Genomic DNA, 26002 nt, shown 5'->3' with positions numbered 1-26002 from the left:
AGCCTTACTGCCTGGAGGGTGGTGGAGGTGGCCACCCAGAGGTCTTCCTGGGGGGGTTAGCTAAGCTACAAAGAAAAGAGGACTTATGCCGTGGGCTGGGGTGGGCCCACCACTAGTGGTGTGGCCCCAGGAGGGTAGCATCGCATCCCTGTGCCTTAGTTTGTTTGTGGGTCCTTGACATTTTGGGGAGCATCAGGTGAGTGACAGGGTGTAGGGTCACAGCCCCTGCTTCCCGGCATTGAGGCCCGAAGTAAGCCTCGTCCCAGTCACAGCACCCGCTTAGGCCGAGGGGGCCTCTGGGGGCCGATGCAGGTCCCAGCTGGGCCGTGGAGGCTGTGCTGGCGGCCGGCAGCCCGCGGTAAATGCCCCGACGCCGCCCTCTGGTCCCGCAGCGGTGAAGGAGGCCGCCGTGCAGAGGAAGCACAACCTGTACCGGGACAGTGTGGTCATGCACAACAGCGACCCCAACCTGCACCTGCTGGCCGAGGGCTTGCCCATCGCCTGGGGCGAGGAGTGCAGTGGCAGCCGTGACAGCGCTGGGGACCCCGGCAGCCCTGGGATCCCGGAAGCAGCCACCCTCTCGGAAAAGCGCCGGCGTGCCAAGCAGGTGGTGTCCGTGGTCCAGGACGAGGAGGTGGGGCTGCCCTTCGAGGCTGTCCCTGAGCCCCTGACACCTGCGTCCGCAGACAGCATCACCGAGCTCCGTGGTCTGCTGGCCCGGGAGCTGCAGGCTGAGAGCCCCCCGCTGGCCGGCCCCCTGCTCAATGGGGCCCCCGCCCAGGAGAGCCCCCAGCCCGGGGCAGCCCCTGAGGCCGCCTCACCACCTGCCTCACCCCTCCGGCAGCTCCCGCCTGGAAAGGCCTCGGACCTCGAGCCTCCCAAGCCCAGTGACCAGGAGACCGGGGAGCAGGTGTCCGGCCCTGGCGGCCGCCCCCCAATCCATACCACCACCGAGGACGGTGCAGGGGTGCAGACTGAGTTCTAGGCCAGTCGCCCCCGAGCTTCTGTCGGACATGGCACACGGGCCAGCCCCTGCGGCTCTGGGCGGGGAGCGCTGGATCTATGCCTTCCAGGTGGGGATGGGGCCGGGCTGGTGCGGCACCTCTGGGGCGAGGACGGGCCCACCTGAGTCACTTTATTGGGTTTGGTCACACTTGGTCGGTCTGTTTTCTCTTATGTGGGATGATCTCGGCTTTCCTCCTCCTGCCGGGGGCAGAGCACAGCGGAGGGGGCTGGGAGCACGCGATGGCCCTGGGTCCCTGAGTCCTGCGTCCCTGCCCTGCCTCCGTGGCCTGTTTCCCTCGTGGGTCTTGCCATCCTTGGGAAGAGGGCGGTAAGAGTAGCATCTGCTGTGACACAGAGCCCATGGATCCTCAGCTCTCACCAAGGGGCTCGCTGGAACCAGGAAGACGGAGCGCTGAGGCCCGTCTCGGCCCCGCTCCTCCCTCCTCCGGCTGGGCCCCAGAGGCCAGTTTTGGAGTGGATACTGGCCTTGCTGTCCTGCCCCGGGTGAGGGGAGGTGCAAGGAGGGGCCTTCAGGCTCGGGGAGAGCTGCCTCGCCGAGGGGGATGGGGCCTTGGGCCTGAGGAGAGAAAAAGAAAGGCCTGGAACGGGCCGGTCTGGGGAGAGGAGGGAGAGGGCGTATCTGAGGGAAGGAGGGCGTGACCTCTGCAGAGGTACTGCTGGGAGGGTGGGCGGGGTGGCAGATGGAGGGCTGCTGGAAGCTGGGCCCTTGCCTCCCCTCCACTTGCTGGGGTCCAGTCTGCGGAGTTCCTCTGTCCCTGTGCTGGGCTCGGGGGGTGGGGGGCGGTGGCATGTTGCTCAGTGGCAGGGCCGGGTGGGTGTGGACTCTGCAGGCCACTTCCAAGGTACGCATTGTCCTCCCAGGGAGCTGCGGGGCTCGTGAGGGGCAGGGGGATGGGCCGAGGCACCCCAGGGCACCACTGAGCTCTTGGGTCAGGCTGGGGCTTGGCCCCTGCTGCTCTGAGTTTCCAGTCACCCCATCCTGAAAACCCCAGGACTCTTCAAATGTCCTCATGAGTCACGTGGGGGCCCAGCCATCCCCCTTCCTGGGGTGAGGGTCAAGCCGAGACCATCCCCAGGGACTGGGGCCTCCTGGCCTTCCCAGACCCCCTCCCCTGCTGCTTTGAGGGGAGGGTGGGCAGGGCAGAAACCGAGTCCTTCAGGGTTCTCAACGCCATCCCAGCCCTGCATCCTCCATCCCCTCGATCTCCTTCCTGGACCGGGCCCTGGGACCCACAGGACGTGAAGCACTGGCTGGTGCTCAGGGACCCCGCCCCCGCCCCCCAAGCCCTAAACTCAACGCCTCACTAACCTCTTTTACCAACACGTTCCGTCTGAAGATGCTCTCCTCTGGTGCCTTCTTTTGTGGTTTTCCAATCATCCTCAAATCTTGTATTGAAAATATTATGCAAAATGTTTAAGCTTCTACTAATAAATGCTTTATTTAAAGCCAGTGGCCCATGTGTGGTGCCAGCAGGGGGAGACCTTTGCTGGAGACTGACTAGGAGCATCTGTGTACCTTGACTTTCTGGGATAGCCGCTTGACCGAGTGCTTACAGGTGCATGGCCAGAGTTCTTCTATCATCCCATTTTACAGAGGAGAAAACTGAGGCTTGGAGAGAAGGGACACAGCAGGTAGGTGACCAGCCTGCTGGCAGCTCAGACGGTTTCCTCAGCCAGATCCATGCAGGGTGCACCTCTGGCAGTCTTTCTTGGGCAATGGTGAGGGCAGGAGGGCAGCTACTTTACGGCCACATGGCCCTGGGGTGCCCATGGCGGGTGGGCCCGAGGCTCACACTAGATCCAAACAGTGATGCCAGTGTTTAAGACTCCTGCTCACACAGCTAGTACTTACTGTGGGCCGTGCACGTTACTTGCAAGACTAGGAGCCTCACGGCAGCTCCAGGCGGCGGGCACCATTGTCACATTTCACCGATGTGTAAACTGAGGTCCAGGAAGGTGGGGAACCTGGGCTGAGGCTATGGGGCCCCCAGCACCTTGAGGGATGGTGGCCAGTGGCTGAAGGCTTGTTAAGGGCTGAGGTGAGGAAGCAGGGGCTCAGCTGCAGTCTCGCTGTTGACCTTGGCAAGGCACTGAACTCAGCCTCAGGCTCCCCGTCTATAAAAGGGGGGGGCCTATTGAGGGTTCAAGGAGACCCGCCAAACACTGTGCTCTGCGAGGTGGCCCTGCCCACCTCAGGCCTCAGTCTCCCCTCTTAGCCAAGCAGAGCCCAGCAGGGTGTGTGGGGAGGGAAACCATCAGAGGTCCCCTGGGTACCTGGAAAGCAGGACTCACACCACATGGGCCCTTCATCCGTCCTGTTTCAGCCCGCAGGACTGTCACAACAAGGCAGGGAGAGTGAGGGCCTGTCCCCTGCATCCCGCCGGCTCTTATGCTGTGCCTGCGATGAGCAGTCGGGGCTCCCTGGTGGCCGCCGGCCTACGTCAGGGCTCCATCGTGTCCCTTGCTGACCAGATGGGGAACTAGGATGTGGAAGGTTGGCCAGAGTCAGAGTTAGCTGGAGGCAGAGCCCAGGCGCCCCGAGCAGGCCTGCCTCTAGCCCAAAGGAAAAGCTGCCCCTGGCTCAAAACTATCTGCCAGAAGGTGCACGATAAAGGTGCAGCTCTACAGCGAGTACCAGGAGCATGGCTCCTCCTGCAATTGTGCACTGAACAACCTGCGTGGCTGCATGGGTTCAGGGGTCAAGATGCTTCTAGGCTCCAGAGCCAGCAGCACCACGTTCCTGTCGCAGGGCCCGGGACATCCAGCCCCCTGGTCTGGGGTAACGATAACAGAGCACAGAGCACAGCCCACACGGCACCACGAGCTCCGCAGACTTTCTGAGCCCTTCTCTTAGAGCCCTGGTCTCTCCACCTGCAACAAGGGAGGTTTGGATAACTTCACCTTTGGGAACACCGCACCTACCCCCTTCCCTTCTGACGCAGCTGCGACCCCCTCCCCCTCCCCGGGCTCCATCAGGACCCAGTGATGACTCTGGAGGAGCAGGCTGGAGATGGGTTTATTGACGTTACTGCTTTGGGTCTGCAAAGCTCAGTACCTGCTCCGGAGCTGCGTGGGGTGAGGAGGTGCGGATCTGGAGAGAGGAGGGGCCGACGTCGCTGCGGCACCAGGCCCGCCCTGAACACATTCTGGCCAGTCAGTCCGAGGACACGGTGGCCTCCCCACCTCTCCCCTCGGCCAGGGCCCTCCTGCACTCCCACCACCCTGCCCCGTGGGACAGCACTGCCCGGGCTCCCCTGCTGAGGCTCCTGGGTGGGGGGCCGTGACTGCCAGAGGCAGCTGAGACACTCAGGCCTGTGCTCAGATGGAGGCACGCTGGCACCCGACACCCCAGACCCTGTCCTCGTGCGGCGAGGGGTCCTCTGCTCCTCCACAGTATTCACGCTGGCTCTGTCCTTGGTCAGGAACACTCCTGTCTCCGCCTGGGCCAGGACAGAGGAGCCCGTACTAGTCCATGGAGAACAGAGCGGGAGCTGGAGCCCTGGGCCCGCAGGTGGCAGAGGCGGGGCTGGAGGTGTCAGGCCCGGGCCGGCGGCCGGCGCTCAGCGGCTGTGGTAGATGCGGAGGCGCTGGGCGATGTCCTGGCGGCACAGCGGGCAAGTACGCAGCGGCTGGCAGCACTGCTGGCAGCAGCAGACGTGGCCGCAGTTGAGGAAGATCATCTGGGCCTGAGGAGAGAGTGCGGGAGCGTCTGGGAACCAGCCCGGCCTGATTCCCCGGGAATGGGGCAAGTGAGGCCCCCGGCCCCCAGAGATCTGACAGCACGGTCGTCACGCTCCACCGCCCATCTTGGTCACTGTCTGCCCCTCTCTGTAACAGCCGTGCACGTTTGACAGCCCCACCCTATCTCACCAGCCTGGCTGTCGGATGTGCGTTGTTCCCAATTTGTGGTTTTTCTATGCACTTTGCCCGGCCCCTCGGTCTCAAAACCACCCCAGCATTATGGATTAAAAGCCATGGAAGTGTGTCTATTCTTTGCTTTAGCATTTCCTCTTTTTAGTAAGTTATCCTAAGTAAATAACCAAGGATGTGCTCCAAATTCTGTTCAAGGCTGTTCAGTAGAGCACTGTTTGTAATAACAAGAGCTAGGAAGCCACCTCCAGGGCCCAGAGCAGGGGTTTGGTTAAATTTATAACCACCAAGGCCCCCTGTATCACCGCATTCCCTGAGCCCAGCAAAAACCACAGGGTAGGGCTTCCCTGGTGGCGCAGTGGTTGAGAGTCCGCCTGCCGATGCAGGGGACGCGGGTTCATGCCCCGGTCTGGGAAGATCCCACATGCCGCGGAGTGGCTGGGCCCGTGAGCCATGGCCGCTAAGCCTGCGCGTCCGGAGCCTGTGCTCCGCAACGGGAGAGGCCACAACAGTGAGAGGCCCGCGTGCCGCAAAACAAACAAACAAAAAAACCACAGGGTAATCAAACTGCTAACGTGGCAACCTTTCCTGAGCAGGATCACGCTCTGCGGGGAGGGGGAGTATTTTACGTGCTACATTGCTGAATTTTTATAATAGGCAACCTTTCCTGAGCAGGATCACGCTCTAGGGGGAGGGGGAGTATTTTACGTGCTACACTGCTGAATTTTTATAATAGGCGTCAATTTTGTTACAGTTTTTAAAACAGGTTTTAAAAAGCCTCTTCAGAGAAAATTGTGTTGTTGATATTTAATGACTTAATACATATACGAAGGGAAACTTCCTAAGTGGGAGAAAAAACTCTTGAAAAAAAGGCCCAGAAAATGATGTTAGCATTACTCATGTTTGGGTAATGGGATCATGGGCCATTTTAATTTCCTGTTTTTTGCCCGGGAGGCTCCGGACGGCAGGCACTGGGCCTGTTGCCCCACACTTACCTCCCGTTCCAGGCACACAACACATTCTGAGGTCTGGGCCTCCAGCTCCGCGCAGGGGGCCGATGGTCTTACTGCCTCGGGAAGCTCCTCAGGGGCCGTAGGGAGGACCTCGCCCTGGGGTGGTTTCGGCAGCTCTGTGGGGACAGAGACGCTGAGGCAGGGTCACGCCCACCTGACCCCGATCCCTGGGGCCTCCCCTGGCCCCGCCTACCCCAAGTGGCAGGCAGCTGGAGCGGGATGGGATCCGACCAGGACCCTGCCTTCCTACACACCCTCTTATTTCTCTTTGCTGAGCCTCATTCCCCCACCTGTGAAACGGGACAGCTGGGGCGCCGGTTAATGGGGGCCTCTTACCCCTAACACACTCTGAATCCTTCACAGCCACCCTGCAGGTAGGGCTCATCACTGTCAGAGATGAGAAATCAGAGGCTCAGAGGGGGAAGCCACTTGCCCGAGGCCACAGGGCCATCTAGTGGTAGAGCTGCCCCGCAGCAGCCCTGGCTAGGAACGGACCTCGCTCGCAGATTCTCCACCCAGGGGCCCAGGCGCAGGTGGCCCAGAGGGGCAGGGAGAGGAGTGAGCAGCTCTCAATGCTGCTCCCCCTGTCCCCTGGCAGAGGCCCCAGCATGTCCCCTGCCTGGGTCCCAACCGCCGCGAACGAGGACATCAGAATCGGTCTCTCTCATTATCACACCACGTGCACCAGCGACACCCCCAAGTCTCTCTCCATCCCTGATCCCCATCCCCTCAGTTCATGTTTTTCATTTATTCTACGGGTTAAATTACAAGTAGTATTTTTTATAATTGTAAAAAAACTGAAGTTTTTTTAAAAAAAGCCTATCACAACCACTCTAGACCCTCTAGGGGTATCACGGTGTTCCCCCCAAACCATCACCGTAAGGGGGCACTTCTATATTTAATAATAACACATATTGAGTCCTGGGATCAGAAAGAACTGTTGGGAAAACTCCTGAGGCTCTCCTGCCCCCTGGAGCTCAGAAGCCTTCCAGCCCAGCCCCTCGCTGCAGGGTGGCCACAATCAGGAAGAAGCCCTAAGGGTTAGGGTTAACCTGTCTCTGCCTCAGTTTCCTCATCCCTCAGACGCGGGTAACAATGGTGCCCACCTCACGGGGCTGCAGCAAAGGTGACCTGACATGGTGGTCGTCAAATGCCTGATACCCATCCTGCTCGGCACACAGGAGACCTTCCCCTGGGTCAGCCACAGCACCTGCCCTCTCCCGGGCCTCCGGATGAGGACAGGGCACCTCCTTCACAACCATCACAAACACCCTTCTACGTCCAAACCACAGGCCTGTCCTGGGGCGCAGGCTGGGCACGGGGTGGGCACTGGGTCTGGCTGATCTCTCCCTCTACTCCAGGGATCCTGAGTGTGTGGTTCCTGACGTCTAGTAGGGTGGGCTTAGGGAAGCCAGAAGGGTCCTGAAACTGCCGTAGGAAAAGTTCTTTTTGTCCATTTTTGGAGGCTGCTTTTCCCGTTTATAAATTGTTCCTTTAGGAGGGAAGCTTAAGGACTGGCCAGGGTTAGAAGTGGCCCTCAGGACTCATCCTGAACTGTAAACAGGTGACACCCCCAACCGCAGCCCACACGTAAGGGCTCTGCCCAGGAGAGGGCTCAGCATCAGTACCTGGCCGGGCCCTGGTCGCGTCCAGCAGCTCCTGGGCTCTGCGCAGGATCTGGTGCCGCAGGCCGGCTTCCGAGACGCCCACCTGCTTGGACCAAGGAGGGCAGGTCATGGCCTGGGCTGGGCAAGGGACCTACTATGCAGCACGGTCAGAGCCACTACCTCCTCCCTGGCTTCTAGCACCCTCAGCTAGAAAGGTGGAGGCCTACAAGGGCCCGACAATCCATACAGCAGAGGGAGACACTGAGGCCCAGAGGGAAGCCAACACCAGTAACAGCTACAGTTTAGCAAGTGCGATGCCCGCACAGGGGCTGTGCTGACAGCTTCAGCCGCATGACTTCCCATCACCCCCGTGACGACCAGGAAGTCAGGACCCTCTGTCAGTTTGCATGGTCAGGTGGTTCACACTGAGACTGAGCTGCTGAGACGTGGCCGTGCCAGAATCACACGGTCCCTCAGCCTCCAGAGAGACTGCTCCTGAGCGTGGGTGACACAGTCGTGTCGCCCTTCTGAGCCCCGGTGTCTGCGTCTGCCGAGGGCCGGGCAGTACAGCAGAGTGGTCAACAGCATGGACCCCGGCACCAGGCCAGCCACCTGGGCTGGAGTCCTGGCTCTGCTGTGCGACCTCGGGCCAACTGCTACCTTGCCAGTGTCTCAGCCTCCTCATCCGAAAGATGATGACAATGTCAGCACGTGCCTGCCCAGGTTGTTGGGAAGATTCAATGAATTTGTATGTAAAACACACTTAGAACAGCGCCTGGCACTGTCAAGTATTTGCCGGCTTCGGTATTTGTCTCTTTTGAAGGGTAAATGAATTAGTGCGGCATGTACCAGGCTCGGGCAGCACTGCTGCTGTGATAACTGTAAATCCATGGGGTGGGGAGGGGGCCGGTCCAGGTGAGCTCCAAGGTCCTGGCTGTCCAGCCCTACGTGGTGAAGATCCAATCTGAACGGGGAGGGGGCACGGGGGGCAACAATCTGGGGTCAGCAGCACCCATAGCCCTGGCTTTGTAGCCACATGACTGGGGGCAGATGGGGCACATGTTCTGGCCTTCTGGGAGCAAGGTGGCCCTCTGACAGCTGATGACGTGGGCCTCACCAAGAACTGCGTGAAGGGCAAGTGGCCTCCTGGCTTGGGTCGGGCCAGGGCCCTGCCCGCTGCCCTCGCCTCCCCCCGAGGGGCAGCTGCTGCCCACCTTGGCCAGGTCCCCAGGGCCCATCCGGCTCAGCATGTCCAGTGAGATGCGGTGGTGGGCGAAGATGGGAAGGTAGTGCTCGGCCGACAGCTCCCTCAGGAGGGCCACCAGCTGGCGCTCCAGGCCTTCTTCCTGCAGGACAGACCCAAGGGAGAAGCCAAGCGCACCACGGATGGGGAAGAAAACCAAGAAGCCATTACTTACTCACAACAGCAAACAAAGAGTTCAAATACATACAACATAATATGTAAAACGTATTCTTGGAACTTTTCCTACAAAAATGGATATGTAAGGGCATAGAGATAGACGTACGAGGAAGTCAGTTCACTGCCATTCTGTAAACTTGACAACATAAGCAGCTTAAGCACCCATCAAGAGGGGACTGTTTAAACAAGTGAGGGCTCACGCAGATCCTAAACACTGTGCAGTCGTCTGGGAACAACGAGGAGATCTACGCACACGGGCCTGGACAACAGCCTGTCACTACTGTGGGGGGGGAAGGAAGTTGCCAGAATAGCCTTATAGAAGGGCTCCTGTTTGTTTTTGGTCGTGCCACGTGGCTTGTGGGATCTTAGCTCCCTGACCATGGGGGAGAGAGGGGAGGGGGAGAGAGGGGAGGGGGGAGACTGGGGACCACGTCTGTCCCATCCGCAGCCCCTGCGCTGGTGAGCGCACAGCTGTGGGTCTCTGCTCTGCCCAGAAGTGACTGAAAAGTCACCAGAACCAATGCTCCTCCCTCTTGTTTCTGTCCCTGCCGGGGGGACCTGGTACACTTAGTCACCAGAAATATGAATGGAATAAACTGGACAGGTCAGGAAGCCGGGCACCGCTGAGGCCAGAGGCTCCTGCAGGGTGGGCGCCAGCAGTCCTCACCTGCAGCTTCAAGGACAAGGGTTTCTGGTTCAAGAGCCGCTGATACTGAATCAGCCAGTAATTCTCCTGCTTAGTTTCGCTTTTGGCTTCTAACTCCGTCTGCCAAGAAGGAAGCAGACACTGTTAGTTACAAGTCAGTGAATAGCAACAATGAGTGACACCTGTGAACTCTGCTCCTCTGAGCACGTGGATGACTTGGTATTTTACAAAGAACGTGCCTACCCACTGTTGCCTCACCCTTTAAACTGCTGAGCCCGGAAAGGCAGGAAGCATCACTACCCCCACTTCACTGCCGAGAACCATCTCAGACACAGCATACCTGGTGGGGGGACCGGAACCTGGGATGCTGACACCTGGTGCCCGCCCCCCTTCCCCAGCCATCATGACTTGGAGGGGGACACCTTCTCATCTGCTTATGGGAAGAGCAAAGTACTAGGCAGCCGTCTCCTAACCCCCAAGAAGGCTTAGTGTGTCCTCTGGGTGCCAGGCAGGGAGAGAAATAAGATGCTAAGGACACCTTTGGCTTCTGGAGTGGGCTTCACCTGACAAAGCCGGAGAATTCTAAACATGCTATTCAAGCCGATTCCTCCATCACTCACACATTCCTGAGCGTTGTTCTGGGTGCTGAGGACACAGCAGTGAACACACGATACTAACAGCAGCAGCAGCAACGTCAGGGCACTTCGTGCCAGACCGCTCTGTGCACTGGGAGATGCCCTTGTACTTAATTCTCACGATTCTGTGAAGTCGTTTCTACTTCACAGGTGAAGACACTGAGTGATTAGTTCAGAGCGAATACCAGCCAGCCCAAGGTCAAAGAGCTGCCCGTGTCGTGGCCAGGATTCAGACCCAGGTCTGTATTGCTCGGAGCCTGTGCTCTCAACCACCAAGCCACCCACCCAGGACTGCAGCCGCGCGCTGGGGGTCGATGTGATGTGGGCGGCAGGATTGCACTGCAGGCATCTCCCCAGCTCCCCCTAGTGGTCCCTCCTGTACCTTGCCGAGCTGGCTCCCCTTTTCCGGCCTGGCCCTCTCTGGGCTGTGGGCACCCTTCTCTTTGGGAGCCCATGACCCTGATGGTCATGTCCTGATGAGGTGCACAGTGAGTCCCCAAGGCCCCTTGAGGGCGGGAGCACACGGCCACGGCATGGCTGCCCCTTACACAGCACTCAGGGAGCGGGTCACACATTAATGCAATTTGAAGGTGATGGCAGTGAGGCACCGTGCGGAACAGGCAGCTTCTGACTGGCACAAACACACCATCTGGGCTCGTGCAGGGCTCGGGAAGAAACTGGTCTCGCTCCTTTCCATCCCCGGCACAGGGCCTGGCCCACGGTGGAGCTCAGAGGACGTCTGGGGCGGTAACAAGGCCACAGGAAAGACTGGGTCCTGACCACTCAGGTGCACTTGGGCTCTGGAGGAAGTGACCCTGACCTGCCCCCCTAAATGGGGCCCTGCCACCCTGATGATGTGCCAGAGAGTCAAACCCATCTGGGCCCAGGGGGCAGTTGGGCAACTCCTGTCGAAGGCTTGCTAAATGGTCTGCCCTGGACACACCAAGCACTCTCCTGGGCATCTGTCCTGAGCAAATAAATACCCGTGGCTGCTCTCAAATACTTAGCTGCCGAGACAGCCTTGCTTATTAAAAGTAAAAAACGGGAAGTATGCTCGACAATAGGCCAAACAAGGGCCCATCTCAATGCAGCCACGGAAGGAACGTAGAGGACACGAAAGACAGGAAAGAGCAGGTGCGAACGAGCTGGTTGGAAACGGGGGCGCAGTTCCGTGTTACAGGCACGTACACGCACCACGATAAACATGCATCCCGATGTTTGGAAAACATACCTCAAAATATTAGCAACAGACAACTCTCAGAAGTGAGATTCTTTTCCTTTGTACTTTCCATTTTTTCTTTGATGAACTATTACTAGACTAATGAAAGTGTTCCTAAGAACGGCAAGAGCACTTAGGGGAAGCAAACCCATGAGCGACTCTGGACGCGGAAGCCAGACGCACCAGGATCTCCCGGAGCTCCTCCTCTCGCTGTGTCTTCTCTTTGAGCAGCTGCTGGAGCAGGGAGCTCAGGACCCAGCGCTGCTCCGAGATCATCTCCTGCAACACAAGACCATGCCCAGCGCTGGGAAACTTGTAGTACCCCGGCCCAAGAAGTCCCAGCAGCGCGGCGGCAGGATCCCCCTCACTCAGTTCTCAGCTGGCAGCCGGGGGCCACAGTGGGTCCGACTCCATTCAAGGCTCTGTCCCTGATCTCAGGCTGAGAGTTGGGGAACAGAGCAGAGGGGCCTCTCTGCCCAAGCATCCCCTCCCCACCTTCTCACCAGCCTGTACGTCCCTTCCCCAGGGGGTAAGGCCAGGCACGGGATCTAGTGACCGAAGACAGTGCAGTGGTAAGAAACATCAAACAAAGGGAATGACGAGCAGCAGGTACCTGACTCCAGTCTCACCGACTGCGGAGCACGTGGGCAGAAGCAAACAGCGGGAGGGAGGGTGTGCGAGGGACCCACGCCAACCAGGAAGGCTCTACGCAGACGGAGTGATGTGCAAACCCGAGAAAGCCCCATTTGTGTCTGCGTTCCACTCTTCTCCTCCTCTTGGAAACCCCATGGAGACCCCGAAAACAGGAGCCCCACAGCTCTAATGGGCAGGATGCATGGGCACCCACCAAGCACGGTGGTGGTTGCATCTTCTTTCAGAGCTCCACCAACCCCGCAAGGCTGAGGCCTTTCCATTTGCTAGTCCACTCCTCTCTGATGGCCCCGAGACACAGGCTGGGCCTGGAAGACTATTTCCCTTTTATGCAGGGGAGACATGGAGGCCCAGGGAGGGGAAGTAACCTGCCTAAAGTCATACGGTGACAGACCCGTGGGACTCCAGACCTCAGCGTTCTTCTCCTGCATTGAGAAGCCCATGAGACAAATGAAGACTGCTCCACTGAGGACAGACACAAGGACGGTGACAGACAGAGGGCCCTGCTCAAAAGCCTGGTACAGGGCACATGTCCTCACACATCATTGATCCAACCCTTCTGCGTACAGCTGGGGAGACTAAGGTACAGAGAAGGGAAAGGGCTGCCCCTCCCCGCCTCCCCAGCCAGGTCACACAGCAAGACTGTGCGAGGACAACCCGGGTCCCAGATTTGCAGCCCAGAACGCTGTCTGCTAGTCTCTGCAGCCTCCACATCTGTGTGAGCAGGACACCCAGGCTGGAGTTCACAGAGCCACAGCTGGGCCCTCTCCTCAGACATCCTTGGAACACCAAGACAGCTCCTTCCCCAGAGGACGTCACCCGTGAGAACCAGCGCCCCAGAAGCATGACTTAGAGAGACACGGAGCTCAGTAGCAACCCAGCTCCAAAACAAAGAAAACACGGAGATGGAGATGCAGCCTGGGTGAGCCTTGGCAATGAAACCCTCCTTCCTCTGACCCTCCTGCCTAGCAAGGGGCTGATCCCAGCCCTAACCTTTGCCTGCGCTGGGCTCGGCCCCCAGACTGGGCTCCCACGAGCCTTCTGGGGCCAGGGCATCCTCCAGCATCACTGCCTTGTCTGCTGGAGAGCAGTTGAGAGGCAGTGGGGGCATTAGTTGGGGGTGGGGTGGGGGACAGGGCAGGCTAGGGAGCCCTACATACCTGTAGTGCCTCTGTGTCCAGGGATTTCCTCTTTAACTCCAGCTGTGTCAGCTGCAATAACTCAGTTTCTATTAACTTAATCTAAACAGAAGACGAGACAGGGGTTTTTTAATTCACATTAACCACGGTTTAATTCTGTGCCGCTGCTCTTGGATGGCCAAGTGGATCTAAGAATCCTTTCTGGGGGCGCTCTGCAATGAAGGGGACCTGTGTACCTTGGGAACCTCATCAGCGGGGGTTTGAAAAGAATTCGTTATTTCATGGCCCTGAATGCTCTGCGGCGTGGACCCTCTTGTCCCGGACAGTACTGCTGATCAAAAGCCGGGCACAGGGCCAGCCCAGAATGGGTGCTGATCAAGGTATGTGGAATGAAGGGGCTTTCCTTCAAGGTGAGGACCAGAGTGAAGAACAGACACGGAATTCTCAATGAGCCTCTTCCCAGTCCAATTCTCTTGCTTCCTCTAAACAGCGGTCACAGAGGAGTGCAGAGGGCAATGGAAGGGACTGAATAATAACAATAATAGTAGTAGCTGATATTTACTGAGATTCCACACGCTAGGACTGTGCTCTGCAATTTATTTGCATCATTTCATCAATACCTGTTAGGAGGTATTATTGCCTCCATTTTACAGACAAGGAAACAGAGGCTCAGAGAGGTTAAGTAACTTGCCCAAGGACACACAGCGGGTGAGTGTGCCCTTTCCTTGGGATATCCCTGCTTGTTTGAAGGGGAAGAGCTGGCCTGGTGGGTCAAAACTACCCATGATGAGAATGTCTGGGAGTCACCACATACCTTCAGGGTGTGACTGGGGGCTTTTAGCCCTCGGGGTCAGACCCCATGGCCAGTGACTTCTCTACCCTGTGCCTATGACTTTTGTCCCTATGTTCCTATGACCCCACCAACCCCTGGTCAGAGGAATGAGATTCATGTCTGGCAATGTGGGACTGAAATTAAAGGGGGAAATAAAAAGGTAAGTTGGTTTTGGCAAAAAAGAAAAAGAAAAAAACAACCATGCAAAATGTGAAATTCAAAGTGTGCTGAATACGAGGTGACATGCGTCCCGTAGCCTGAAAGCTCGCTCTGTCTGCTGCCACCCAGGCCACGCGCTCAGGGAGCCCAGCGAGCCACACACAGCCCTGCTGGAAGCGGGTGGCCAAGAGGCCCAGCGTGGCGTTTGCCCAAGGCTGCCCGCAGGTCAGCAGCAGAGCCTGGACAAGAGCACAGCCCCTCCCCTCCAGGCCCAGGTCACTTCTCAGCTGACACCAGGCCCTGCCTGCTCGCTCAGGTGGGGGTCAGCCTGTCCCAGCTCCTCAATCTGAGCCAACGGGGACACTGGGGTCTGAGCCGGCTGAGGAGTCCTGCCTGTGGCTGCCAAGCAGTCAGGGCCTCCTGTCCCTCAGCCCTGGGCATCACGAGAAGCAGCAGGCACAGGCCTCACCTGCTAGCATGCACAGTGCTGCCCCGGCACCTCCTGACACCCTGAGTCGGTGCCATGAGGCTCAGTGAGGGGAGGGAGGTGCCGGGGAGACCTCTTGCCGGGCTGGCCTGGAGCCCCTTCTTCATGCCTCTGAAAGCCCACAGGGCGGGTCTGGGGGGAAGGCCGCAGCCTGCGCTCACCTGCTTCCGGATCTGCCGATGCATCAGGTCCTTCTTCACCTGGAGAGCCTGGAAGGCCGCCTTCTGCATGGCGCTCTGCAACAGAGAGCACGGCCACTCAGGGGGCCCGCAGGGAAAACAAAATCTGCGTCAGACACCTTAACGTATGCCTTTTCTGTTTCTTAGAGAGATGACAACTTTTCAGGTTACTTGTTTAATTTTTTAAAATAATACTTATTAAGCGCTTACTACGTGCTGGACACCGTGCTCAGGGCTCTTCCCGCGCTGCACATGGAAGAGGCGATGACGAGAATACCTTCACTGCCCCATTTCACAGATGAGGAAAGTGAGGTTCGGAGAAGTGAACCGGCTGGCACTAGCATGCAAGTCTGTCCAGCTTGCAGCCTCACCTTAACCACGAGGCCTGACATGCCCTCTAAGAAACAGAGCACTTTCTTCAGACAATCTCACAAATACTAAGTCAAAGCGTTTTGGAAGAAGAGAGAGATAGGAGTTGGGGAGAAAGGAGAGAGGAAACGATGAGTCAGGGAGTGGCAGGACAACATCACAGAGGAAGAAAGGAGGGAGGTGATGCGAGGGTCGGGAAATGAGACTCCAATAGGGCCTGTGGGGAAAGCTGGGACTGAACAATTTGGACACAGGAGGGAGGAAATCACAGGGGTCCTTCCTGGTCCCGTCCACTCAGTAGCACCTGCTATGCGCCCGCTAAGCTGGAGGGAGAGCAGATGGAGGTGCGGTGGGATTGGAAGGGAGGAGTCTGGGGGCTCACTCCACGGGGTGGGTACCACCGCCTTCTGCCCATTATGTCCTCATGATGGAGCCCCACGCAGCACAGGGAGCGGCTGCCTGGGGACGGCGCTTCTCTAGACTTCAGTGAGCGGAAACGACCACCCAGAGACGCCTCTCCCTGCCCCCTCATCCTCATGGTCAGTACGTTTCTCAGCTCTCTAAGCATCTTGGTTCTTGCACACTGTCCAGGAGTCCAGGACAGCGCCTCCACGTGGAGTTCTGCCGCTCTGCTCCGGGCTCCCCACGTCCCTCCTGCCCCCCTCCTGAGCCCCTGCCCCCAGGGCTCACCTCCTGCAGGATCTGGCTAATGGCTTTGTTCTGATCCATCTGTTGCCAGGACAGGATCTGCTGGAACCGCTCATCCATTTCAGCCATGCTGCCAGAAACACAGCAAATTCATGAACATTTCCTGAGCACCTGCTATGTGCCAGGCACCTTGGAGGAGATGGAGATAAACCATTTATTCATTCAACAATACTCATGGAGCGCCTGCTGGGGCCACGTCCTGGGCTTGGGGGGGCGGGGTGGACATGGAGCTTTGTCTGAATCCCATGGTCCTGGATGGAGGGTGACGGAGTCTCTGTCTCCAGAGCTGGGGAGATGATCTCCCGGGCCCCGTCATCCACCCCTCCACTGGAATCCTTCCTACGATGCCCCCCCAACCCTGAAGTGGCTGCCTGGCCTCTGCCCACCCACCTCCACCAACAGGGAGCTCATGACCTCCTAGGTGAGCCACTCAGGCTGAGAGAAAGCTGTCCTTCCTGGGCACTAACGTCTCACCCTCCACCCCAGTGTCTCTCACCCTGGCCGTGGACCTGCTCTCATCGCCCTAGAGCAAGTCTAGTGACTTTGGCACAAAAATCCAAACTCTGCAAACCTAATATGTCCATACTTTGGTACAATCTTGGTTTTAAGTTTGTCTGTTTCATAATAGCTGTTATTTATTGGACCCTTATGTGGCAGACAGTATGATCATTAATGCCCATTAAATCCTCCAACAACTCTAGGAGTAGGTACTGTGATTTATCCCCTTTTTTCTGATAAGAAAATTGAGGCTCAGGGAGGGAAAATAACTTGCCTAAGACTTCACAGTTAGTTATAGAAGTGGGATGTGAATCCACGACTGTCTGGCCCTAGTGCCCACGCTCCTAAAAACAAGGTCACACCAGCAGGAAGGAGGGAGACCGCCTGCATCTGCAGGGACACGGGGAGGCTGGCGTGCTCCAGGTGCCCGGGGGGGGGGCGGGGGTGGCACCTGCGCTGGAGCCACCCAGGTGGGAGGAGAAACACAAGGGCAGCCAGGGCTGTTAGTCTGTCCCTGTCTGGGGCTGCTAAGCATCGAAGGAGCTTTTCTCAACTGGCTCTGCCGGGCACTGCAGGTCCTTCAACAAAGCCACGGTGCTGGGGTGAACTTGGAAGGCCAGACCCAAAATGGCTGTCAGCATGAAGGCAACCCCATCACCATCCCCCCTCCAGTGCACCCCACCCATGACCCCCAGAGATTTATAAGTACGCCATAGTCAAGAGCACACTGCCTGGGTCAAACCCGAGCTGTCATCGGCTAGCTGTGCTTCCTTAGGGTCCGACTAGAAAAGTCACTTAGACCAGCGGTAACTTGCTCCTGACATCATGGCCCAGGGTGGGGTGGCCCGAGGCAGGAGATTCCAGTGCCAGCTCTCACCCTACGGTCCTGGGCCCTGAGCCAGCTCCCCAAAGTCCCTCACTCGGGAAGCCTCTTCCTTACCTTACCTGGAACAGGCCTGCTGGACCAGGTTCTGCCTCTGAGACTCGTAGGCCATCTGGATGAGCCGGCTGTTACAGCTCTCGGTCAGCATCTGCTGCATGGCCGCTGTGGAAACATGGGGGTGGGGTGGGGACAGGGCTGAGCAGCCACTCCTGGGGGGCCTCATGGGCGTTACCTGGGCATCCACCTGACAGTCACCTCACAAAGAAGTCTCTCTTTTTTTAAACTACAGAAGTAACTTCAGCTTGAAAGTCTGATTAGTTGTAAAACACTGAACAACATACCCATAATCTTCTGTAATCTCGTCACCCAGAAGTATTATTACATTTTGATATATGTTCTTCTGGTTAATTTTTAATGCATATTGATGGATTTTTTTTAAAAGTTCACTGAAAGAATTAAAATCAGGGATTTGAACAGATATTTGTATACCCATGTTCGTAGCAACATTATCCACAATAGGCAAAAAAAGGTGGAAACAACCCAAGTGCCTATTGATGGACAAATGGGTAAACAGAATGTGGTCTATCCATGCAACGGAATATTAATCAGTGTTAAAAAGGAAGGAAATTCTGACATAAGCTACAACGTGGATGAACCCTGAAGACGTTACGCTATGTGGAAGAAGCCAGTCACAGAAGGACAAATACTGTATGATTCCACTTATACGAAGTACCTAGAGCAGTCAGATTCATAGAGACAGAAAGTAGAATGGTGGTCCTCCAGGGTCCGGGGGAGGGGGCAGTGGGCAGTTCCTGTTCAGTGGGTACAGAGTTTCCCTTTGGGATGATGAAGTTCTGGAGACGGATGGTGGTGATGGTTGCACAACAAGGTGAATGTACTTAATGCCACAGAACTGTACACTTACAAGTGGTTAAAATGGTAAATTTTATGCTTTGTATACTTCACTGTAATAAAAGAAAATTAAAATGTTATCACACTAAATATACCACTTTCTCACCTTTTATGAATGCATCCCTGGGGCAACATGCTGACGTGATGTTAATAGCTACAGAATACTACAGTGCCTGGATTACCAAAGTTTAAGATAATCCTCTGTTTCAGAGCATTCGGAGTCTTTCTGAGATTAATAAATGATACTGCTATAAACATCCTTGCTCAGATATCTTTGTGCACATCTATTTGATTATTTCCTAGAATAATTCTTAGAAGTACACAGTTTTAAGGTCATGGATGATGTATGCAAGTTACCCTTTCTGCCCTCCAGGAAGAGCCTGCCGATTCACACTCCCTTTGGCAGCAGCACACAGGACAGCCGGATACCATACGCCCTCTACAACTCTGGGTTACTACCCTTTCTTGCCTTTTTGTTATTTTTATTGAAATTTTTCAGTTATAAAAATAATACATGCTCAGTTTCTAAAACAGCTAATAGGGAAGTTTGAAAAGGTGGAAAAGAAAAGATCCCTAACACTGAGCCTATTTCCAATTAGTTAATCTGATAAACATCCTTCCAGAAATGCAAACACAATTTTTCTCTTTATAAATGGTGGATGATGGTGATCTTTAAAATAGGGACATTGGAGACCTTCAAGATGGTGGAGGAGTAAGACGTGGAGATCACCTTTCTCCCCACACATACATCAGACATACTTCTACACGTGGAACAAATCCTACAGAACACCTACTGAACGCTGGCAGAAGACCTCAGACTTCCCAAAAGGCAAGAAACTCCCCACATACCTGGCCGTGTGGCTGACAGGGTCTTGGTGCTCCTGCTGGGTGTCAGGCCTGTGCCTCTGAGATGGGAGAGCCGAGTTCAGGACATTGGTCCACCAGAGACCTCCCAGCTCCACGTAATACCAAACGGCGAAAGCTCTCCCAGAGATCTCCATCTCAATGCTAAGACCCAGCTTCATTCAACACCAGCAAACTACAGTGCTGGACACTCTATGCCAAACAACTAGCAAGACAGGAACACAACCCCACCCATTAGCAGAGAGGCTGCCTAAAATCATAATAAGGTCACACATACCCCAAAACACACAACCGGATGCAGTCCTGCCCACCAGAAATACAAGATCCAGCCTCATCCACCAGAACACAGGCACTAGTCCCCTCTACCAGGAAGCCTATACACAACCCACTGAACCAACCTTAGCCACTGGGGGAAGACACCAAAAACAACGGGAACTATGAACCTGCAGCCTGCGAAAAGGAGACCCCAAACACAGTAAGTTTAGCAAAATGAGAAGACAGAGAAGCACACAGTAGATGAAGGAGCAAGGTAAAAACCCACCAGACCAAACAAATGAAGAGGAAATAGGCAGTTTACCTGAAAAAGAATTCAGAGTAATGATAGTAAAGATGATCCAAAATCTTGGAAACAGAATGGAGAAAATACAAGAAACGTTTAACAAGGACCTAGAAGAACCAAAGAGCAAACAAACAATGATGAACAACACAATAAATGAAATTAAAAATTCTCTAGAAGGAATCAACAGCAGAATAACTGAGGCAGAAGAACAGCTAAGTGACCTGGAAGATAAAATAGTGGAAGTAACTACTGCAGAGCAGAATAAAGAAAAAAGAATGAAAAGAATTGAGGACAATCTTAGAGAACTCTGGGACAACATTAAACGCAACAACATTCAAATTATAGGGGTCCCAGAAGAAGAAGAGAAAAAGGGACTGAGAAAATATCCGAAGAGATTATAGTTGAAATTTTCCCTAATATGGGGAAGGAAATAGTCAATCAAGTCCAGGAAGCACAGAGAGTCCCATACAGGATAAGTCCAAGGAGAAACACGCCAAGACACATACTAATTAAACTATCAAAAATTAACTACAAAGAAAAAATATTAAAGGCAGCATTTAAGAATCTGTAAAAAATACAAGCACATGGAGGCTAAACAATACACTACTTAATAACCAAGAGATCACTGAAGAAATCAAAAATTGCCTAGAAACAAACGACAATGAAAACACGATGACCCAAAACCTATGGGATGCAGCAAGAGAGTTCCAAAAGGGAAGTTTATAGCAATACAATCCTACCTCAAGAAACAACACCTCAAACAAACAACCTAACCTTACACCTAAAGCAATTAGAGAAAGAACCAAAAAACCCCAAGTTAGCAGGAGGAAAGAAATCAAAGATCAGATCAGAAATAAATGAAAAAGAAATGAAGGAAACGATGGCAAAGATCAATAAAACTAAAAGCTGGTTCTTTGAGAAGATAAACACAATTGGTAAACCATTAGCCAGACTCATCAAGAAAAAAAGAGAGAAGACTCAAATCAATAGAATTAGAAAAAAAAGTCTCAGTGGTGAAAAACTGAAAGCATTTCCACTAAGATCAGGAACAAGACAAGGTTGCCCACTCTCACCACTATTATTCAACATAGTTTTGGAAGTTTTGGCCACAGCAGTCAGAGAAGAAAAATAAAAGGAATCCAAATTGGAAAAGAGGTAAAGCTGTCACTGTTTGCAGATGACATGACACTATACATAGAGAATCCCAAAGATGCTACAGGAAAACTACTAGAGATAATCAATGAGTCTGGTGAGGTTGCAGGATACAAAATTAATGCACAGAAATCTCTGGCATTCTAACTAGAACAAAAAATTTCACAATTTGTATGGAAACACAAGAGACCCCGAATAGCCAAAGCAATCTTGAGAAAGAAAAATGGAGCTGGAGGAATCAGCTCCTGGACTTCAGACTATACCACAAAGCTACAGTAATCAAGACAGTATGGTCCTGGAACAAAAACAGAAATATAGATCAATGGAACAGGATAGAAAGCCCAGAGATAAATCAATGCACATATGGTCACCTTATATTCGATAAAGTAGGCAAGACTATACAGTGGAGAAAAGACAGCCTCTTCAATAAGTGGTGCTGGGAAAACTAGACAGCTACATGTAAAAATGAAATTAGAACACTCCCTAACACCATACACATGGGCCTCTCACTGTTGTGGCCTCTCCCGTTGCGGAGCACAGGCTCTGGACGCGCAGGCTCAGGGGCCATGGCTCACGGGCCCAGCCGCTCCACGGCATGTGGGATCTTCCCGGACCAGGGCACAAACCCATGTCCCCTGCATCGGCAGGCAGACTCTCAACCACTGGGCCACCAGGGAAGCCCTGGAAGCTACTTTATAACAATTTGCCATGTAACCTAGATTCCTATAACCTGGACTGTAACTTTGTTTTAGCTCATGTGGGAGCTTTCTTTTCAAAGTATGTTTAAATCCTGATTTTTTTCCACCCCTGCACTAATCCTTTAAGGGAGATCAGCTCGGTGCTTTGTGTCCACCTAGAGGGGTGGGATAGGGAGGGTGGGAGGGAGACGCAAGAGGGAGGAGATATGGGGATATATGTATAACTGATTCACTTTGTTATAAAGCAGAAACTAACACCACTGTAAAGCAGTTATACTCCAATAAAGATGTTAAAAAATAATAAAATGAAATAAAATAGGGATATTAATGATATGATACCTCATCAGGAGATAGTAGGATGAAATGGTGTATGGAAAGTGCTGGGCCACTGCCTGGTACACAGTGAACCTCGGCTAAAGGTGCACACAATATCCCATTCTATCACTCAGGCTCTGAAGAATGGGGTGATCCAAAAAGAATCATTCCTTATTTTAAATAACAACGAGGAACTGCCTCCTTGCCTTCCCTGCCACATGGCTTGATGTTCTCAGGATCAGATGGGGAGACCTCCCTCTTGTTTGTGTGGACAGTGTGGTGCCCTAGGACCACTCAGGGAGCGACAGGAAGGCGAGTTCCCAGGGGCTCGAGAGGCCACCGCAGCCCTTGAGGAGAGTAGTCCTAACAGCCACGCTTTGCGAACAGCTCACTTTGCGCCAGCATGATCTTATTGACCCTCGTAATGACCCCACGAGGCAGATAATTACCTTTCTCCCCATTTTATAGACATGAAAACTGAGAGGGACCAGTAATGCCCCTTAGGTCATATGGCTTGTGCCTGAGCTGGGATTCTGAATCCAAGTTCAGCTGACCTCAGAGCCCATGCTCCATGACGGGTCCTCAGCGCCCTCTATATGTGACCAAAAGGGGGATGGCTGCCCCCTCCTGCCCCTCAGTTGGCCATACTCTGCTCCCAGGACCCTGCCCTGCCCTACCCCACCCTGAGACTCACAGGCAATCTCACGGCGCCGTAGGTTCTCTGTCTCCTCCTGGGTTATGGACATCAACTGTTCCATTCTTATTCTAGAAAAAGATCAATCCATTTATTCAGCAAATGTATCAGTAACATTTCCAACAGGGAATCCCATCAGATGAACACCACCTCCTTCAAGAAGTCCTCCCAGATGTGAGAACTTAGGCATACTCTGAATGCCCACAGCACCATGTGCCTCCACTGGGGCCCTCTTAACTTTAAGAGTTTCTTGCATAAAAAGATAAACATTCCCTTAGAAAAATGGGCCAAGGATACAAACAGCCAATTCACTGATGCTTAAATAAAAGTGACCAAAGAACATATGGAAAGATTCTTAACACCACTGATAATGAAAGAAGTAAAATCTTTTCACCTATCGGGTTGGCTGAGATTAAAAAAACCGATAACCACTGGTGATGGCAGTGAAGGTGGAGAAGTGGGTACTTCATATACTGCTGAGAGGAGTGTAAACTGGTAAAATGTTCTTGGAAGGCAGTCTGACAATACTATCAAAGTGTTCTTCGAATATTTCCTTCAAAAACATTCACATAAGTGTGTAAGGGTATATCTAGATGTTTACAGTAATATATATTGTTTGTAATTATGAAACGCCAGAAACCACTTAAATGTTCAGAGGGCTAATTACGTAAATTATGATATAATGATATAGTGGAATTCGCTACAGCTAGTACAAATAATGAGGTTTTGGGCATGGAAATACATCTGTGATATAATAAGTAAAAATTTAAAAAGTAATGGCATGTATGTATGTGCATGTCGCTTGTGTGTACACTTTTTGCCCCCCACACCACACTGGCACAGTGGCTGGGAGGGGGACAGCATCCTTTAATGTTTCTCGCAGGGTCTGACTTCACTGGAAGCAGCATGTATCGTCTGAGCACTCCTGCCTCCTGCCCAGGCCCACAGGCTGCTCAGGGGAAGGCCGTATCTGGTGCGCATCCCTGGACCCTAGGCATAGCCCAGGCCTAGCCCAGAGAGGGCACTCAGTCAGCGTGCTGAATAAGCGATGCCTCCGGCCACAGCTCAGCTCGGCCTAGACCAGCCTGGCTGCCACCGCTCCCGGCTGAAGTGGACAGGGTGGTGGGGTTACACTGCAACCCCATGGGAGTCCCTTGCAGGAGGCCTGCACAGCAGCCAGGAGCCAGGAAGGCTGGGCCCACGGGGAGGGGAGGCTCCCGCAAAGCACAGCAGCCAGGTCCACACTGATAGTCTAGGGTCCCTGAGAACCAGGAGGGATTCACATTAATACCCAGGGAATGGGGGGTAGGGGCTGTCCCTCCATTTCTAATCACTAAGGTGGGTACCTCAGTGCAGTCGATTTGAAACATGCAGAAAACACAAAGGGGAAAAAACAAGATCACCACCTCCAATTCCTGCCTCTCAAAAATGTTCAATGTCCTTTTGCTTTCTGAGCAGATATAGGCAGAGTGTCTTTAAGAAATGATATAGTGTAGACACCACTTTTCCATTTAGCAATATGGTGTATTTCCCTTAATAAGGAATGTTCTTCTATAAAATATTTAATGGCTACAGATTATTCCTCTGTACATAATTTATGTAACCAAGTTTTTCTTCCCAGAAATGTGGACTTTTTTTTTTTTATTCTAAAAATATAGTAGGACATTATATATACATTCTTATTCACGTCTCTGAATTTTTCTCAGGAGTGTCTATGTGTTTTAACAAACTTGAAGGCAGCGATTCTTTCTAATTCAATACTTCCTGAGGAGGTGAATCTCCTCATAGCTTTAGGGAAACTTTCTGGCATAATCCTTGAGAATCACAAGACCTTCTCTCCCCAGAGCCATGCATCCCCAGGAAGGAAGGCAGCGCCCAAAAAAACCCACTAGAGCAGAACACTTACCTTTCATTTTCCAGCGACTTCAGAATCTCAGAACTTTTCTTTTGCCTGTGGAGGAAACCAAGAAAAGCCTGTAGTCACCAGCGGGCCCATTTCCAAAAGAATGGCTCAGGGGGGCTTAGGCACCGACCACTTAGGGCCTCTGTGTTCTCAGGCTAATTCCTCAACCACTCCAAACCCCAGCTCCTCATCTGTGAAATGGGAATAATAATTTTTTAAAACTTCATGGACTGTTGGTAATGAGTGAATGAGAAAATAAAAAGTGCCTGGCATGTAACAAGCCCTCAACAGATGGCAGCTTTCACGGGCGCCCTTGGTGGTGAGCGCACTGTGCACGGCAGGCTAGCCGGCTCCCTCCGGCTCTGCATAACTGCGGGTGAGGGAGGAGAAAGAGACTCAGGATAGTGGAAAAGGAGGCTGGAAGCAATGCTCCCCAGCTCCTCATCTGTGAAATGGGAATAATAATTTTTTAAAACTTCATGGACTGTTGGTAATGAGTGAATGAGAAAATAAAAAGTGCCTGGCATGTAACAAGCCCTCAACAGATGGCAGCTTTCACGGGCGCCCTTGGTGGTGAGCGCACTGTGCACGGCAGGCTAGCCGGCTCCCTCCGGCTCTGCATAACTGCGGGTGAGGGAGGAGAAAGAGACTCAGAGGATAGTGGAAAGGGAGGCTGGAAGCAATGGGGGGTGGTGGTGGTGGAAGCCTGTTTCTGAAGTCTTTCCCCAAGAGACCCCCAACTAACCCTTCTCGGGCTCCGTGCGACCTCTATCTGATCTGCTCCCTGCAGCTCTTGCCTTGGGCAGGATCTGTGTTAGAGCCAATCTCACTATAAGGCAAATGGCTGTCCTCAGTGTGACTGGTGACTTGGAACCCAAAACGTTGGCACGGGACGTGATTTTGACTTGTTAAAACTACCTATTTTACAGATGGGAAACTTGGGAGGCAAAGCTCCAATCAGTAGCAGCCCCAAAACAAGAGGCAAACCTGGTCATGCCCAGATCACCTTCTTTTTAAGCTGGTGTGAATTGCAGCACCGAGACCTTGGGCAGAATCAGAGACCATGAGGGAGAAATGCACCTCTATCCTGAGCTCCTCAAAGGGTATCAGGTGGGGGAAGGTCTCTGGGTCTGGGGGCCGGGTGGATGGGAACCTGACCTCTGATTCTCCTGCAGGAGCTTCTGGATCCGGTTGGAGATGTTCTGCTCTGTCTGCTTCAGCTGCTCCTGCAGCCGCTGCCGCTCTGCATCCAGGTAGCGCTGGCGCTCGCTCAGGCCCTGCTCCAGCCGGGACTGCTCCTGCGGCAGGACAGGCAGAGGTCCCGAGTCAGTGGGGGGACCACCTACCCACCCCCAGACGCCACAGGGCAGCCAGGGGCCCTGGCCTGGGATGCGGAGACTAGGTTTCCTGTCTCTGTCCCGCCAGCCCTTTCCACATGACCTTGGACCAGGTGTGTCGCTAGGCCTCAGGGTGTCCAGGCACCGGAGGGGCTGGATGAGATGATCTGTATGGACAACCCCCCCCCCCCCCCCCATTGGCAGGGGGGGGGAGGGAGGGAGCCGCC

The 26002-nt window shown here is 54.0% G+C and overlaps 2 protein-coding genes across 4 annotated transcripts in view; one reads left to right on the top strand and one right to left on the bottom strand.

Annotated features, from left to right (window-relative positions):
- The window catches only part of NIBAN2 (niban apoptosis regulator 2), a 50260-nt gene extending 47784 nt beyond the window's left edge, over positions 1 to 2476 (top strand). Inside the window, exon 12 of the mRNA XM_024762205.1 lies at positions 284 to 2476. Coding sequence (XP_024617973.1) covers positions 284 to 985 — 702 coding nt within the window. The 3' untranslated portion in view covers positions 986 to 2476. The remainder of the gene's footprint in view (positions 1 to 283) is intronic.
- A 1549-nt stretch (positions 2477 to 4025) lies between these two features.
- Positions 4026 to 26002, bottom strand: part of LRSAM1 (leucine rich repeat and sterile alpha motif containing 1) — a 44605-nt gene continuing 22628 nt past the window's right edge. For all 3 annotated transcript variants that reach the window (XM_024762703.1, XM_024762705.1, XM_024762704.1), the window contains exons 14-26: positions 25597 to 25736; positions 24442 to 24486; positions 22536 to 22606; positions 17404 to 17503; positions 15943 to 16030; positions 14866 to 14940; positions 13248 to 13328; positions 11620 to 11715; positions 9604 to 9702; positions 8731 to 8862; positions 7538 to 7619; positions 5892 to 6025; positions 4026 to 4712 (exon numbers count right to left, since the gene is read on the bottom strand). In XM_024762703.1, coding sequence (XP_024618471.1) covers positions 4587 to 4712; positions 5892 to 6025; positions 7538 to 7619; positions 8731 to 8862; positions 9604 to 9702; positions 11620 to 11715; positions 13248 to 13328; positions 14866 to 14940; positions 15943 to 16030; positions 17404 to 17503; positions 22536 to 22606; positions 24442 to 24486; positions 25597 to 25736 — 1269 coding nt within the window. In that variant the 3' untranslated portion in view covers positions 4026 to 4586. The remainder of the gene's footprint in view (positions 4713 to 5891; positions 6026 to 7537; positions 7620 to 8730; positions 8863 to 9603; positions 9703 to 11619; positions 11716 to 13247; positions 13329 to 14865; positions 14941 to 15942; positions 16031 to 17403; positions 17504 to 22535; positions 22607 to 24441; positions 24487 to 25596; positions 25737 to 26002) is intronic.

The sequence above is a fragment of the Neophocaena asiaeorientalis genome, unplaced genomic scaffold (assembly GCF_003031525.2).
Source record: "Neophocaena asiaeorientalis asiaeorientalis breed wild unplaced genomic scaffold, Neophocaena_asiaeorientalis_V1.1 scaffold78, whole genome shotgun sequence".
Taxonomy (NCBI): domain Eukaryota; kingdom Metazoa; phylum Chordata; class Mammalia; order Artiodactyla; family Phocoenidae; genus Neophocaena; species Neophocaena asiaeorientalis.
Note: the sequence above shows the minus strand (reverse complement) of the source record. Positions and strands in the feature narration are given on the sequence as shown.